Genomic DNA, 18,151 nt, shown 5'->3' with positions numbered 1-18,151 from the left:
AGACGCTTTGGATTTTATTCTAGGTTGGTGGAGGAGAAACAAGTCGGCAACCTAAAAACTTGTCAGTTAAACAATTTAGTTCAATTAAATAATTTAGCTCAATTAAATCACTTTTCTGACCACTGATAACTGAAACAATTAAAGTGATTTTCCGTATGAAATACTGACACTAATTGTTGGCTATGATTCGGTTGATAACAATTCACGGTCATCATCTTGTAAAAAAAACTACTTAGAGTTCACAAACTGCTTAAACCCCAGTGCACCTAATGATTTTCTTTACTTAGAGTCTATTTTTGGCCATTTTCCCTCTTTTTAAAAGTATCAGTTAACCATATATACTTAGTACTTTGAATGTGTTCTTTTCATCTTTTAAAAATCTATGGAGATTAGGACTTCAGAGCTTAAAATCAGAGATCTTTGATTTGTGGTTATAAATTTGATTTTCTTTCATTCCAAAGGTCCTTGATTTTTTGTTTTTGTGTGTGTGTGTGTGTGTGTGTGTGCATGGAGTGGGTGGTACTATATGAGGGCCACAGTTTGTGTGTGGAGATCTAAGGACTCTTTGTGGTAGCTGGATCTTTATTCTACCAAGTGGGCTCTGGGGATCAAACTCAGTCATCAGGATTGGCATCAAGTGCTTTTAGCCACTGAACCATTCTGCTGGCACCTTTGAATCTTAAGTGTGATCCAGAGAGCTTACTTGACTTTACAATGTGCTTAGAGTACCCGGTGTCCCAAGTTCTCCTAAGTGTTACCTCACATGGTTATGTGGTATTTATCACCTTTCCATAGACCAAGGCTCCAAGAAGGCAGCAGGAAAAATTTCTTTGAAGTATTCTAGAGTGCACTTTGAGTCCTCAAAAGTGTTTTCTTTTTTCTTGAGATACTGACAGGGATTTTAAAGTGCCAGAATTTGTTTTTTGAGCAGCAAATCAACATCTTCTTCTTTGTGGTTCCACATCTTTAAAAAAACGTGAATGAAAAATGAAAAGTGGGCTAATCAAATTATTAATTTATTATGATTTTGTTAATGTGTTAAAATGCGCCTAATGAGTGTTTTGGGGACTGGGGACACACAAAATTGACATTTAATAGTCACTAATCACAATTTTGACACATAGAAGCATCTAGTAGACGTTAGTTGAAAAGAGAAAAAGGACAGCATTTTTTAGAAATTTCGAAATACTACAAATGCTGTGTGTGTGTGTACATGTGTGTGTACATGTGTGTGTGTACGTGTGTGTGTGTGTGTGTGTGTGTGTGTATACTGTTCAGTTCAGCTGCCACTGCCACATGTGGTTACTGAGAACTTAAAACGTAGCTGTATGGGGTTGGGGATTTAGCTCAGTGGTAGAGCACTTGCCTAGCAACCGCAAGGCCCTGGGTTCGGTCCCCAGCTCCAAAATAAAGAAAAAAAAAGTAGCTGTATGCATTTTACATGAAATTAGCTTCCAATTAAGTTTTAATAGCACGCGTGTGGGTCATTTCTATCAGCTGAGACATTCTCCCCTGCTCTGCCAGTAAATCCTACTCTGTTGTCACAGCCATCTTTGGAAAACAAGGCTCCCTGTGTGTGGACTTCACAGAAGTGGATTCCCACATTGTACTTGGCCTCTTGTGTTGAACACACTGACGCTGGGACGTATTCATGTTGTTGGTACATCGACAGTCTTTTTGACTCTTCGGTTACACCATGTGACTATCACAATTTGCTTATGCATCCTTTAGCTGATAGACATCTGACATTTGGATTGTTTCCAGGTATTTGGGTTTAATGGTGCAAACACTGTAATTGATGTTCTGAATTCATTGAAACGCTGTATGCATACATACTTTTACTTTGGTCTTGGGCAATGGTGGTCAATTGATGATTCTACTATCATCTTTATGCCCTGGGGCGAGAGTCTAATTTCAAGAAATACTTATATAATAGACAGATGTCAGGATGGCTGAATAATCATTCAATTTGTCGTACTTAATGAAAACACAGTTAGAAAGACAAATTTAGGAAAACACTTTTTCTCAGAATCAAAGCATGCTTTCAGCGGGGCACTCCAGAGGAGAGTTAGAAGGTGTCTAAATACCTTTGACCTCTCTTGTCACTGTTAGTATTTATTACATATCCACAGAGTCCCAGGTCCAGAGACGTCACTTAGCAATCTAGACTCAGTAGCACTGTGGACACCATAAGCACTTAGGAAAAAGTAGCAGAAAGGAAAACTTCATTTCACATATAAGAACAAGATTGGATTTTGTGTTTCAACTGAAGAAAACAGGTAATCTAATGGAAGATTTAAAAACAGGTGCAATTCCTGCTTTGTTAAGATCCACTACTCGTTTAATGGTAAGCTGCTATAGCATGCATTTTCAAAACTCATCTACATTTTTTTGAAGCAACATCACGGGAATGTCAGTATTTTATCTCTGCATATACATTTTTCTTTCTTTTAACACTGATATTAGAATTCTTTATTAGTTCTTAAATATGTGGTAGGTGCCCATACGAGGAAATATCCTAACAGATGATGTTGGAAATGTACCCTTTTTACCCTTAATTTATATGTAGGTAATCAGGGCTTCTTTTTTTCAAGTGGTTTAGACACAAATGTGTTCACCCATGTCTCTCCCAATCACTACATTACAGTGGAAACAGTGTTCAAAGAAAACAATTAAAATTCACAGAATGACAGAGCATTGTACAAATATCTATGTCGACATCACTTTTGGAATACAGCAGAAAGCCGTTGCATTGATAGTTTTCTGCATTGTCAAGGAATGTAAAATACCTTTCTAGAATGCAGATTATATTTTTCATTGTAAAAAGCAATAGATGTTAAGACCCTGCTGTGTGTTTCCTAAGACTCCCTAAAAAGTTATTTCTGTAATACATGTATGATGCATATGAAGACACAACCACACAGCTTTAAAAATGAGTTGAAAAGAGTTCCTGTCAGAACCACTGAGTAGCAAACAGATTTGATGTATGTATGCATATATATAATCTATCACATTTTTAATTCTATTGCTTGCATTGTAGCTTGTTTTTTTGAATTAGTATAATGCAAACACTGAAATGTATATATTAATCTTCCTAGAAGATATACCTTCAATTGTCATAAAAGGGAAAATATCCTGACTTTGTAAGAATTCATGCAAAGAGAGTATAAAAAGACGGTACCAGAGGCTGGGAATAAAGAAGTCTCTAGATTGCTTGAAACTGACTTTACAACGTTCTAAGCGCAAAGGTCACACTTTTCCTAAAGGACACTGCCTCAAAGTATCTATTTATACCCTTGAGACAGTTTTGCACAAGCTTCATTATGTGGTTTCCTTTCGTGCAGATTAAAAGCAGTAAATTAAAAGGGTGGGGAGGATAATAGAACTATGGTCACTGACAGTGGCAAGGAGCAACAGCTGACAGGGGGGGTGGGGTGGGGGGTGAGGGGACAGGGATCCTAAGCAGACAATAGGGCTGCAACCGAAAAGCTCTTCAGAGCCTTGAGGTATCAGCCAGCAGTCCCAAATGTTTTTCTAGGGCTTGATCAGTAAATGTTGCAAAAGGAATATTCCAAATTTGAAGAGTTTTAACTGCTGTTGGTTACTACGGTGTCATTTTTGTCTACTACAGCGACCTGTTTTAACTTTAGGCCCGGACTTGTTTCTTTTACACTTGACTACTGTTATTATAATTTACAATCAAGAATAGAACTCATTGTGGCTACGAAACTATCAAAGCTTACAATTGTTAAATCTATTGTTCTAATAGTTGATTCCTAAAATGCCTTTTACCTAGCATTTTTGTGGCACAGAGAGGCAAGATAAAATGACGGCTTGTTTTCCTTAAAATGAGAATATTATGTATCCAATAGAACAGGTGTCAGGATTAAATGAGATAATGTATGTAAAACACTTAGCACAAGGTCTGGGGCACAGAAAGAGAGCTCAGTCTTATTTTAACAGTGAACTCATGCTGGCCCAAATCCCTTATTTGCAGGTGCAAAAATTAAGCCTCAAGAGGAGAACTGACTTCTTAAGGCTCTACTTCCAGTATGTTATTGTCTTGGATAAGCTGCTTAGCTGCAAATGTTGGAGATTTTGGGTATTGGCGGGCCCGGGGGCACGTGCCTGCTGGACTCCAGTATGAGGAGAATTGGACGAATATGCTTGAACCATAAGGTATTAGAAGCTGTGCCTTATCAACCCGAGTTTGAGGTGCCAGGTTGTGTGCTAATAATGTTCTTCATGGACGGAAGCCATTCCGGTGTCAAAAACAGCTCAAGAACTAGCTACCCCAGGCTGTTAAGAAACCGATCCCAGTTAATAGGGCAATGGGTCTAGCTGGAATCCATCCGGTCAACTCTAAAGGGATAGAGCACCTTAAGGACCTACACCAAGGGCTACTCTGGAAGGTCTAACCCACCCCTATATGGGCCCTCATCCTCGGAAAGCACAAATTCCCTTTCCATTGGCACTTCCTCCCGGTCCTCCAGGGTGATAACTTTGCCTCTCGGTACCGCAGGGAGGTAGCTGCCACGCCGAGCGAGATGGGTCACGGTTCGCGCGCCCGGGCTCTCGCTCCCTAAGATGGCGGCGGAGGCACCGCTCACACCCCGCCGCCCGCGCTCGCGGACCCGCGGCCTCAGGAGGCGCGAGAAAGCGGACCGTGGAGGGGAGAGCACGGCCGAGGCCCTGGAGGCCCGCGCCGGCCGCAGAGAGTCTGGGAAAGGGATCACCCGCGAGGGATAAACGACCGGGGAACACCACTAGCGATCGCCGAGAGGGAGGAAAAAAGTCCCGAGAGGGGCGGGGGGAAGAGAGGAGAGGGAGGGGAGGAGCTCATCACATCCGGGACATTAGCCGGATCCGCCCAGGAAATGACGTATATTCAGGGGGTGGAGCCCGCTCTTCAAAGTGGGGTCTGCCTCCGCAGTAGCGCGCGTCTCACACAGTGTTGGGTCCGTCATCACTCCCCCTCCCCTGGCTTCGCGGTTTTCCTCTCGCGGCTGCGGGGCTTCTGGGCACAGAGCTGGCGGCAGAGGCAGGCGGGGCTCATTTCACGGAAAGTAGCCCTGGCCTCTAAGCCCTCAGCTTCCCCGGCGTCCGCAGTACGGTTCCTCAAGGCAGACTCGCACTGACCCCGGGCCCGCCAAGTCTAAGCGCACCTCGGGGAACCGACGTCGGAATCCCGACCGCAGCCCCCGCCCGGGCTCCGAGCTGTCAGTCACGGCGCCGAACCCGCTTCTTCCGGCGCTCTCGGGCCCGCCCTCTCCCCTCCTCCCTCCCCCGCCCCTCCCCGCGCGAGTGTCTCCCTCTCCCTCGCTCCCTCTCTCTCTCCCTCTCTCTCTCTTTTGTGAGTTATAGCAACCGTTGCCTTGTGAATCAAGCGCCATAGTCACCGTAGTCCTGGCGACTGTTACCCATCAACAACAACTACTCCTCTCCTCCTCCTCTTCCTCCTCCTCCTCCTCCTCCTCCTCCCCACCACCACCATCTCCATCACCCACCAACAACACCACAATAATCCACAGCCAAGGTGAATATTCTTCGGTCTCTACATGTGTGTGGGAGCGTGTGTGTCTGTGCGTGTGTTCGTGTGTGCGAGCGAGCGTGGCTGTGCGGGGTCTCCCTCCTGACACCGGCTGCGGCCGCTTGAGGGGCTCGGTCCCCGGGGCTTGTTTACAATGGACCCGCGCGCGGCGGGCTTGGGGGTGTGGGCGCCGCGCGCCTGCCCGCCCGGCCTCGGCGCTCGGGGATGGAGCGGGAGCCGGGGCTGCGGGGCGAGCCGGCTAGAAAGCCGCCGCTGTCCGTCGCGGGTGTTGGAGCGTCCCCCCAGGTCCGCGGGCGCTCAGGAGGAGGGGCAGGTGGAGAGAAGGGGCTCGCTTTCTCCCTCTCTTCTTTCTTTAATTCGTCGCTTTGCAAAGCTGCCTGGTGGCTGCTGCTTTCCAAATCGAAATAGACAGCAATGAGCGGGGGGATCCCCAAAAGGTGCTGCGCTGTGCTGGTTGTTGTTCACTTGCCGGGCCTTGTTGGGGTTTTGTTATTTTTATCCTGGTACCTCGGCGAACTTTTCCCGAAGCCCGCTCCCTTCGTTTCGGCCCCTCTGTGCCTGCTGCTAAACGGACTGCACTTATTTGATCATCACTGGCCTCACGAGATTCTTTTTTTCTTTTAAAACTGTATTTTTCTTTGTGCTGCAAACAGTCTTAATATCCATTCAGCAGTCTTCTCCCCCCTGCCCCCCTTTGTACACACACTGAAACCAGGGGGCCTCTGCTGCTCTGAGAGATTTTTTTTTTTAAGTCTGTTTCTCTGTCTCTCTTCTCTCCTTCCCTCTCTTGTCTCTCCTCTGTCTCCTCTCCCTCTCCCCCCTCCCCTTTTCGGCGTGTGTGTGTGTGTGTGTGTGTGTGTGTGTGTGTGTGTGTGTGTGCGCGCTTGTGATTTAAACCGGATGCAGGGCATCTGTGCTACTTCGGTTAGTGGCTACTGACAGCGCTTTATCCTTCTTGTGGAGATGGGAGGGGTAGTCCTGAGGTTCTGTTTCACTTTGATGCACCTCCCTCCCCACAGGAGAGTGTTAACAATTTTCATTGTGGTTTAGACTTTGTCTGTGATGAACAGGAAAAGGACATAAGGAAGCTTTGTGAGAACTCAGTTCACAACGCTATTTGTGACAGTTATGGTACTTTGAGAGTTTTTTTTTTTTTTCCTCCCATCTTCATCTCTTCCTTTCCCTTGGAGAGTTGAAATTGAAGTCAAGTTGTTCATAAAGAATGTATGAAGCTTCTCAACTTGAAACGTGTGTATATTTCACTTTCTTTGTGGCTGTTAAGATCTAGGCATGTGTGTACTTAACATATTCTTTTTGTTGACTTTTTGGTTTTCTTTGGACAATGATTTAAATCTTTTCAGAAGAAAAAGAAAAAAAAACTTCCTTTTAAAGTGTTTCTTTAGAGAAAATAGTTGGCCTTGTAGATTTTAATACCAGCTCTGAAGTAGTATCTTCTTGATTAGCGCTAACCTGGAATTACAGATCCTTTAATTTTGCTCATTTTCAGCATAATAATTAATAGGTTATCAGAAAAAAATTGATAATGATCGTGAGCTAAAACAAATAAATGTACTATTGTAGTGGCACATTGAAATTTCCAATTCAGATTTTAAAGTGCTTATTTAAATAATCTTTCCAACAGCAAACATTTATTGATTTAACTGACAGAGCAGCCTGTGAATAATGTGACAGTATTAATTATTCTTGAGATCGTCAATGGAGAGGTTGGGTAATTATAATGCCATTAAGGCTCATATTTTGTAAAATAAGTAAGAGTTGGGGGATTGGAAAACCTTACTTTTCAATTCATTTCCGTATGATTGTTATTTTTAAATGAAGCTGATATTTGATTCTGAAAGAAGTCTGTCTGGATCTCTCAGAATTCTTTTTAGTTATTCATCCATTCCTGACCTGTCTTCAGTGCACATCTCAAATACTAACTTTTCTTTTTCTTTTTCCTTTTCACCTTTTTTCTTTTTCTTTTTTTTTCCCCTTTTGTTCAGATGAGTGTCAAATGCCTGAACACTTTTGGTGGTAAAGCTCCTGGGTCTGAAGTTAAAAGGAGTTCTGTTGTTTTGGGATAGTTTCTAGGTCTTATGGCATTCACATATGTTTTAGCTGAGTAGATTGTATGTGCTAAAATGTCTTTGCTTAATATTTTTATTTGTAGTGTCCAAGAGTGTTTGAGTCATTTCATTCATCAAGCATGTTTAGTTTAGTTTTTTTCCATTCACAAGTTGATTTGAAATCAAATGTAGCATTTGATTATGTTAAATAGCCTGTCCATTTAAAACAAATCTTTGTGTTCTAAGAGTTGATATTAAAGATACTTTAAAATAAAGTAGTTCTATGGATGGATTAACTTAGAGTTATAACAGTTTATCTTTAAAATTTAATACAAAGTTAAATACCATTTAGCTCGACTTTTTTTCTGTGATATTTTTCCTAGGAGGGACTGTAATGTGGGCTGACATTTTTTGTTTCCAGTGTTTTAGAGTAACAGAAATCTGTGAATGTAATCGTGCTTTGAAATTAAACATGTAAAATACTGTTTAAGTAGCTGAATATTTGTGATTCAGAGCATTCCAGGGTGCCTATCTGTCTTTTTGAATTATACACAATATACAATATACCCGTATACAATAGAATTGTCTATTACACAATTCTATTAAACTGTATGGAGAAGAGGCATAGTAGATTTATATGTGTATAAGAAATTAATGCATGCCTAGAGTTTTTCCATCATCTCACAGTGCTCTCATGGCATGAGATATGTATGCCTAGTAAAACATTGCATTATTTATCCAATATTCAAATAATCTTGTATCCTGTGGAGATATACACAGGTTTATAGCTTATAAGTTAGATGGTGAGAAATTCTTTAACTTTAAACAATCTTTATAAAAATTTACAAGTTAATTGAGGAACTTTTTAAGAATTGAAAAGTAAAAAATTTTGGGTCACACATGCTTAGAAGGATGGGTAATGATATCGGATATGTGGGAAGAGTTACGTTTTTACCTAAATCGTCTAGTAGTGTGGCTTAGTGATCCTCATTGTGAGAATGCATTATAAGAAACAAGAATAAGAAATAAGTCAACTTCTAAATTATGAAGTTTGCTAAATTGTTTTTATGCTGAGCATTTGGCTAAGTATCCTTGATTCACTTGCAGTTACATTAAAAGTAGTTTCCCTCACTGAATTATTCGCTAACTTTTGATTCTTCTAGTATATATTCCCAGTTGTCATCACAAAATAGATTTTGAATTCTTTTCTGTTCAGAGGTGCATAGTGTTCCCTTATTTTGGAAAACCAAGATTAAGTGGATTTGACTAATTTAGCTTGTTACAAACAGGTGGCTGCTTGAAACAGGTGTCAGTCTCCTATCTCCTGCATTGTTTTAGAACTTACAGAGGTTCACAGATATAAATATACATGTATGTATGTATAAATATATATATAAATATGTATATATTACACATATATGTAAAAAGGTGGGTTTGAATAAAATGAAATTTAGTTTATATAATCAGTAAAATTTTGTCATTCCATACCTCAAGAATTTTATTTATAGCATTATCTTACATTAAGTTATAATTGGAAAAACATTATTTGTTTCAGCATTTTAAAATTGAAACAAATTTTCTGACATCACATTTGCTATAAAATTTATAGTGATATTTTTAAAAAATCATTTTTGTTTAAACCTGTTAAATATATGAACAGGAATAAATTCAGAAAGCATCGCTGTATTGATTTCTAAGGTTTATTTTTAACTTAAAATTTATCCCTTTATTTGTGAGAATTTTATGTATCTTGTAATAGATACACCAGAGGGTGCTGTGCTGTTTGCAGTATAAGATTATTTTCTCTAAAATGTGAATTGATTAGAACTGTTATGTAAAGAAAATTTTAGTTACTTATTCATTTAAGCATCTGAGTTACTTCTGTGAAGTATAACATTTAATATACTGCCTGCCTTGGTCATTTTTTAGGAAAGTCTGTCTATATAGAGAGAGTATGTGTAATAATATATAACAAATCAGATCCAGTAATGAACTATAGAAATGATCCCTGAGAGCATAGCCTTGGTCCAGTCTAATGTTAGCATTTTGTGCTAAAGTTGTATACATTGGTCAAATGAGGATATTTCACTCTTATGCCCAGGAACTGTGGTTGCTAGGAGCTGAACCTATGTTCTTTGCAAGAGCAACAAGTGCTCTTAATGTTGAGTTATCTCTCCCACTGTGTGATTTTTTTATTTTAATTTTAAGTTCCATTTTCCATCTTTTGAGTGGTTTCTTCCCCTTTTGAATATAATTTTAACTAGTGAATGCTCAGTGGCAAATTTTATAACCTTAGTATTTTCTTCAAGGAAGCTTGGGAAAGTCTAGTTACATTGTACAAACTTCAATCTGGGTAATGGGGCAGTACTCTCCCAACTCTGCCACAGTGGTTAACTGCGCTAGTCTGGAAAAGTAACTATAAGTGGAAACAATTTGTATGCAGGAATACCTTGATCCTAGAACTTCAAAAGAGAGTAGCATCCTCCGTTCCAACACATATGTGTCTTACTACAATAGTTAAGTCATTTTTCTTTAAAAGATAAGTCTATGTAGTTTGTCATTTTATGCCACTGAGGTTTTAAATATATTTGTGGATGTATCAGCATGCTTTGCATTTGCAGCCTATATTTCATATCAAAGTGTATGTAATGAAAGTTGAGAAAGTAACTTGTATTAGAGTATTAATAAGTGAATGGGACATCCTATTATGGGCTAAGTATACAGGCTTTAGTCAGAGGTCAGTTAACCTTATTAACTGTGTGTCTGTGGACAAGTTAGTTGCTTTCACTGAGACTCAGTTTTCTCATCTGAATAGTCAGGACTCAACCTGTCTATCTTCTGACATCTATGCAACTTCAAAGAGATAAATTCATGGGAAGTCTTTAGGATGCATGTTTAATTTCTGTTGGGTGTTTCAGTGAGGAAATGCTGAGAAGCCCTCCCCCCACAATGTTTCCAAAATATTTTTTCCAAAAAATTTCCAATGTTTTTGCTACTTAAGAATCATTTTGATATGGTCATTTAACTATCCCTTTGTCATGGGACTTAAGTTTTGAAACATTTTCCCACTAATCTGCTGTCATTAAATAATTATTCTCTTTTACTCATTTAAAAAATTGAAACAAAGATATCAATCAGAGTTTTATATTACCATTTGATAGTTAATTTTATTTTAGACCATACTAACGCTGTTCCAAAGCTAGTTAGTTTTGCACCACAGGCTTATAATGGACTCCTTTTACTATGTTTACATAACTTTTCTGGTCTAGGGATTTTTGTATTAAGAAATAATGATGTAACATTTCATTATCTTCTACTCTTCCATTGCTCATTTCATTGTTCCACTTATATTTTCTTCTCACATGTTATACATGAATGTATTTGAAAACATCTGGAGCTCTTTTGGTCAACTTAATGCTACATACAGTCTTTAAAAGTAATGACAGTAGATAGTGTAGACCATTTTAAAACATGAATTCACTAGCAGGCATTCTACAATTTTATACTGTGCTGCTCAGCACCGTTACTAAGGAGAGTATGTGAAGCTACCACTGATACACTTATTTTGCATTGGTGAATAATTTGCTGACTGGTACTTACATTTTACCTACATCTTTTGATCTTTTTAGATATTAAAAAGTTTCAAATAACATTTTCAAGTTGACTGTCCTCTGTAATGTTGCTGTTTGATAGTTTGTATTGAATAACTATTTCTATTTTCTGAGCAATTTGACTAATTAGTTTCTCATATTAGAGTCATAATCTTCAATGGAAACACATGATTCATTTATTCTCTGTGTAGTCTAGGCTAGCCTTAAATTCATGATACCTTTGCGTCAGTTTCCTGGGTGTGGTGATGATACCCCTGCCTTACCACTGTGCCCAGTTGAAATGGGATAGACTTTCAAAGGAACCTTGGAAGAAGGCTAGGAAATGCGACTTAAATGGAAAATGGATCACCGTGTCACTCCCAAACATTATTTTCTTGAGAATTTCTACCTTCTTGAATAGAATTGTAACTTTATTATATTAGTGGTGTAATTTGAATGTTTTTTTATTTAAAAGATTTCTTCTGGGCATGTATTGGCCTCAGGCAAAGTACTTAAGGGTTAAATGTCTAGGCTAATCCAAAATTAATGTTTGCACAGTTTCCCATACCTATGGTGACTCTTAACTCAAGTATTCTTTCTTTTATAGAAGCAGTTATGGCCAGTCAGTACTGCCTGCTTTTGTTTTATAATGCCTGGTCCGGGATTCCCAAGGGTTTTTATATTTCCCTTAGGCAAAATACAAGTATGGGATTAGTAGAAGCTTAACAGGAACATTAAAACAGTCAGGCAACAGGCCTGAGTAAAAGTGAGAGGAGACAGATACATTCAGCAGTGATAGAGAAGAAAGGAAACAATGTTACCAGACTGGGAAGCAAAGGGCCTCAAGTGTGGTCAGAGGAGCGTGAAGAGGACAAAGGTCCCTAGTTTGCTGCTGACTGAAACTACGCTAGTTAATAAAATGTGTGGGGCTCAGTTTCTCCATCTGTCAGATAAACAGACAATGTGTGATCTTCCAAACTTTTTACAACCTATGAATCCATGGCAAGGTTAACCTGGGAAGACAGAAGCATGCTACTGACACAGGAATTGGTGTGTGGTTTGTCTGTGGTCTCAGAATCTCACATTCTGTTCACTTGTAGTTTCTTCTGAGGAGAGCAACAAAGAAACCCTGGGCCCAGTGATAAGGCAGTGGGGATGCCTATGACAAGGTCTCAGGGTTCTACCATTTTGGTGGTTTCTTTAGAGTAGTGGCCAAGTGCTCTGATTTCCTCACCCACATAGGAGTGAGCTGAGCCTCACAGCTTGAGCTCCTGCTGGAACTAGCTTCTCTAAGTATGTGTGCCAGACAAGTGTCTGACAGTTGGGGCTCCTGTTGCTCACCAGTGAGATATTTAAAACAGGACATAATTTTCCCAGTGTGTGGATAGACAGAGGACAGGGTGGGAGGGTGTGGGGAGAGGCAGGCGCTAAGGGAGAAAACAGTTTTATACTTAGGAAAGCACATATACTCTGCTGCTGTATCACAGCTCTCACCAGCTCTCCAGGGAAGTGTGTGAACGATAAAGAGATTGTCTTTCTTATAATTTAAAAGTTATTTTGATTGATATTTTAATTGGTTAATATAAGCATATTCAAGTTTCTGGACTTCACTTGGACTTGTATGTTTAATAGCATATGTGTATATTTTAGTATAGCTATTACTTCTAAAATGGATCTGACTTTTTGCCCTGAGTACAGTATTCTTTATTTCTTTGTTTCCTTCCTTCTTTTTCCTTCCTTCCTCCCTCCCTCCCTCCCTCTCTCCCTCCCTGTGTCAAATCAGTTCAGAGACTCTTTGCTTGTTAGGTTTCTTCAAGCTGTGTTCAATGGCGTATACCTGCAACCCAAGAACCCAGGAACTTGAGGCAGGAGGATTGAAAGTTGAATGATAGGGTTGCAAAGGGAGCCTGTCTAGAAATTTTTTTCCTTTCACACTGTAGCTGTGGAGGAATTAGAATGGGTACTAAAGGGGGAGCCAGAACTATACACATTTAAATATTCTACTTCTCTTGTTAAATACCAGGAACTTATTTATTTCTCATGTTTTACTGCATTGTGAAGTCCTAGTGGATGTAGATGTTGCAGGGACACAGACTTTGGTAAGGTAGGACTCAGAAGTGGCTAAAGCAGCATGTTTCCTCCTTGGTCTTGTTCCTGTTCTGCTGCATGGTTGTACAGTGTACATATACTTCCTTAAGGATAGATACTTTATTACTTTACTAAAATGTTTATTGTATTTTATTAAATTACTTAATTTATCTTCAAGACAATATATGTGAATTTTTCTAGTCATTAGTGTACTACTGGATTAAAAAGATTCTTTTTCAAGAGCCAGCATTGTGCTTTAGGAATGTTCCTATGTGATTCTGTCTGTCTGTCTTTCCTCCCTCCCTCCCCCTCCTTCCCCCTCCCTCCCTCCTTCCCTTCTTCCTTCCCTTCTTCCTTTCTTTCTTTCTTTCTTTCTTTCTTTCTTTCTTTCTTTCTTTCTTTCTTTTTCTTTATTTCAGCATGCCAGGCTGGCATTAACTCTTGAACCTTCTGGCTCTGTCCCCAAGTGTTGGGATTAGAGGTATGTACCATTATGCCTGGTTTGAAGAAGTTTCTCAATTCATCTCTTTATACTTTGCTTTATATAGATGAATTTATGGATATATTTTAGGCAACAAAACCTAGCATTTTCCTTTGCTTTTACTGTCCTGTTTAAAGAGCCAAATTATCTAACACTAGACTTTAACTTATTAGCTTCTGATTATATGTGATAAAAATCTTGACAATGAGTTTTGATAGTGCTATCTGTAGGGACACTAATAAAAACATAAACTACTGTAGTAGCAATCTGGATCTCTCCTTTACAACTTTAAATATACTTAAAGCATGTATTTTAATGTTGTATGCCTAAAACTGAACATAAAAATTTAGTACATGAAAAATGAAATAAATTGTATTTTTTGTGATTATGTTGCAGTCTCTAAAGGGCATTTAAAATGTTTTGTTTGAAAAGATTACACAGTTGAGATGCTTGTAAAGTTGGTGTTCAGCTTAGATACTCTGTTTTGTAAGGGTGTGTGTCTGTATTTTGTATACACCTTGAGGAAGTTATTTTAATGCACGTTTTGTTGAGTGCAGTAGACTGTGATGATCGTTGTTTTCTCCTCACAGTCTTCTGCATTATCATCACCCTGGAGGCCAACTAGGAACTCTAAGCCTTTCCACCTCAGTGCTATGTTCTTGAGGCAGCCAAATTGGGGGAAATGTTTGATTAAGGTCTTCAGGTGACTTTTGTGTGAGGTTGGGAACATTTTTAACAGTGCTAGACATTGTGTGATGACTTTTAGGAACTACTTTAGCATGTGCCGGAGTTGTACAAAGGCAAAAATGATGGTTCATTTTAGTTAAAATAGAGTTCAACATGACATTGCTGGATTAGCATTCCATCATTCTGTGCCTCAGAAGTTGCTGAGGTTTGGAAGTTTTGAAATTTTAAATAATATTGAATGAGTAGCTATGAGTGTCGGTTTATCTCTGAGCAAATTTTGGGCCATTCACTTTCTAAGCGAAGTGTGATTCTATTGTCTTTGAATTTGGAGAGAGAACAAATTTATTTGGGGTTGAAAGGAGTGCAGGTAGCTGTAGACTGGAGATGATGATCAGAATAGCTTGCGAGAGGACGTAAGTATTTCAATCCTGATACCTGATTCTGTCTGTCTGTCTGTCTTTCTTTCTTTCTTTCTTTCTTTCTTTCTTTCTTTCTTTAACATAGTATAAGCTTTCTCATAACATTGTGCTTTGATCAATTTCCATTGATGTCTAGAATTTCCTTTCAAAACACACTATATGTGAACTTTGAAAGTTCTAACTTACTTTTGGTTTAAAAATCTTTGAAATGATGCCCATAGGTGGCAGCCCATGCCCACAACAACACGTTGGTCTGAAGGTATGGTATAAAAATCAGAGTAAGTGCGATAGGGATTATGTTATTGGAAACACTAAAGTACAGACAGTGCCCATTACGGAGAGGAAAAGAGGTATCACTTGAGGGCCTGTATGTGATTCCAGTTTGACACAGCTAGTGAAGTATTTGACTGTAAAACATTTTACCAGAATGTTAGACATATTTGGATATTTCAGCATATAGATTTTTTAATGTTATATCAGTTGTCTAGCTTTAATAAAAGATTTGTATAAGTGAGTATTTGGTCCCATCACTATTTTAATTTAGGAATTGTGAACTGGCTCAGCTTAGATTTCTATTAGATTTTTAAGACTTAGTTTGAAAATAAAATAAACTGGAATGTTAAATTCAAAATTGCATTTTCCTGTTTATGGGAATCTAGTTTTAATATTTCTAATGATAGAAGGCTAAAGCTGATGAGTGATACTTGGACATGTGGCATGATAAGAAATGATAGGAGATAGTGAAAAGTGGATGAAATTAGTAGGAAAATTATAATTTAAGATTAAACAAGGGTAGATGAACAAATCAGAGAGAATAGTAAAATAATCACTTGAATGAGGTGTCTGTGGATTTGAACTAGTGAAGAAGGCAGAACACAGGGACTACCTAGGTTCTTAGGTTTTCCTTGTATTACCACATTTAAAAGTTTTTCACAAATATTTACAATAAGGCTTTGGCACCTTGTTTTTTCTTGTATAAATTTTGACATTTCTAGAAGCTAGGTATAGAAAGGATCTCTGGTTATCTTATATTTAAAACTGTATAGTTTGGAAGCGAGTGTATACGTATGTGTATTATAAGACTCTGTTCTTAAGTTGTTTATATTTTGGTGTGTGTAAAACATCAGAGTGGAAGGGTGTAATGACCACATGTGCTTACTACAGAGACTTGACAACTAATATTGGTTCTTACTGCTACATGACAAAGTGTGCCTTGTTGCGTGCCTGTAGTTTCAGCTACACTGGAGGCTAAGGTGGGATCCTTTCCTGAGCTCAGTAAATTAAAGGTACATAATAGTCTCGTTACTGAAGGTTACTCCAACCCTTCCTTACCCTGTGATGTTTTAAATATATTTACAATTGTACAATTTAAGAACAGTTTCAATGGAGATTTGAAATGACGATTTAATATGGAGAATTGATTGACCTTCATATTGCTTCTTGTGAGCACATTAAATTAGGAAATTTGTTTTTGCTTGCTGGCTAAGTCATTTATTTAGTAATGCCAGGGTTTCCCTACCAGTGAGTCTAAGGCCAGAAGCTCATGTTTGAAGGGTAGAGAAAAGCCTTGAGAGAAACCTTTCAGATGTGGTGGAATTAGTATTTGATCTGTCATTATTCCGACTTGCTTCTGAGGAGGTTTGGATAAAAAAGTTAAGAACCATTTGTATGTGACAAAGGAAGAGAAGCATCTGCCTTCTGGAATATTCAGCTGGATGTGTAGTTGTGGTGTCAGGAGGCAGGCTGCTCGACTAGCTTGTACAGAGGCCTGGGATTCATCCCCAGTACCATACATAGCATAAACTATGGATGGTGGCAAATGCTGTGATCCCGGTGCTGTGGAGGTGGGGGCAGGAGAGCAGAGGATGATGTCGTCCTCAGCTACATAGTGAGTTCAAGCTTGTCTGAAGCAAAGGACTGCTTCAAAAACTGAAGTTAGCCACTCAATGCCATGTTAAGTTTTTGTGGCACATTTTGAAAGAAGGGACATCTAGAAGCCCATGTACCAGTGTTATCATTCAAAATATTTTGTTCTCTGAATTCAGTATCTTCATAAAATGCATGGGCTTATTTTTTCACTTATGTATTTTTTGACCAAGGTCATAGAGTCAAGAAAGAAACAATTCCCCAAATGCTGAAGTCTAGAGCAAAAAAAACCTGCTCCTCATCCCCGGATTACTCTTCTTTTGGAATATATTCTGTGATGGAATAACATACATTACAGATTATAATTATTGACCTTTGAATGAAAATCACAAAATGTAGACCTCAATTTCTTTATTTACAGGATGATATTTTTGGTATGAAATTATTAAATCAAGTGGTAAATGCATATGTTAAATCAGGCTTGATATTTTAAATTATTTTAATTGTTTGATCTAAAGATTTTAATGAAAATTTCTGTGACTTAAAATATTTCATATCAGTCTTTAAAAATATATCTGTTACCTGATAAGTAGCCAGGCTGGGCAGCAGAGTGATACCAAGTAACCAAACCTATGCCGTGGTTAAACGATCTTGTGCTGGAACTGAACTTCTATAAAGAAGTGTCTGTAAATAGCTCAGGCTAGACATGTAACTCATGGGTTAAAAGCCCTGGGTTTGAATCCCCCAAATCACACACCATTAATGAGATGAAGTAAAATTAAAAAATCGAGTGAAACACTTTAAGCAAAATGAAAAATTAAATCAGAAAACAAAAGACCATGGATTACAATACTAATAAAGTGATATTTATAGAGGACTTCATTTGAAACTAAGGCAATGCCAACTTAAGCATTCGTTTTAGTAACTTTTCTGTGCATTTAGAAACTGTGTACAAAAAGCAGTTTATTCTGATCAACCTTTACAAGTTGGAGTTTTTGTTTGCTTGCTTGTTTGTTTTGTCTTTTTTTTTTAAAAAAATTGTCCCTCTGTTATGTGAAATAATTTAAAAGGCAGGTGTTTCTAACTTGAGAACAGTACTGATGTATATGTGTCCTATATTGGAATAGCCACCTGACAACAGCAGTAATGCGATGAACTCCTGTTTCTTAATATATAAAAAGAAACAGCCAAAAAGTTTATCCAGAACCTACCAGACGTTGTGTCTGGAACTGTAAATGCCATGATATTCTACTGGTTTACCTCAGATGAAGAAGCCAGGGTAGGGTGGGGGGGGATGGGGGTATGGTGAGGACAGGAGAGATGAGTGGATTTCTTACCACAGTTGCACACGTTTCTAGTGACACACATGTACCAGTCTACTAGAGACAGAATTAGGATGTCTT

The 18,151-nt window shown here is 38.8% G+C and overlaps 1 protein-coding gene across 10 annotated transcripts in view; it reads left to right on the top strand.

Moving 5' to 3' along the window:
* Positions 1–4,920: 4,920 nt before the first annotated feature.
* Rfx3 (regulatory factor X3) overlaps positions 4,921–18,151 on the top strand; it is a 259,528-nt gene continuing 246,297 nt past the window's right edge. For 3 of the 10 annotated variants that reach the window (XM_039084350.2, XM_039084355.2, XM_039084334.2), the window contains exon 1: positions 5,559–6,799. In XM_039084350.2, coding sequence (XP_038940278.1) covers positions 6,778–6,799 — 22 coding nt within the window. In that variant the 5' untranslated portion in view covers positions 5,559–6,777. Of the gene's footprint in view, positions 5,537–5,556; positions 6,800–18,151 lie in introns of those variants that run through there. The other 7 variants (XM_063268574.1, XM_017589448.3, NR_172644.1 and 4 more) reach the window with 5 other exon arrangements.

The sequence above is a fragment of the Rattus norvegicus genome, chromosome 1 (genome assembly GCF_036323735.1).
Source record: "Rattus norvegicus strain BN/NHsdMcwi chromosome 1, GRCr8, whole genome shotgun sequence".
NCBI lineage: Eukaryota > Metazoa > Chordata > Mammalia > Rodentia > Muridae > Rattus > Rattus norvegicus.
The sequence above is the reverse complement of the archived record's forward strand: the minus strand, read 5'-3'. Positions and strand labels throughout refer to the sequence as shown.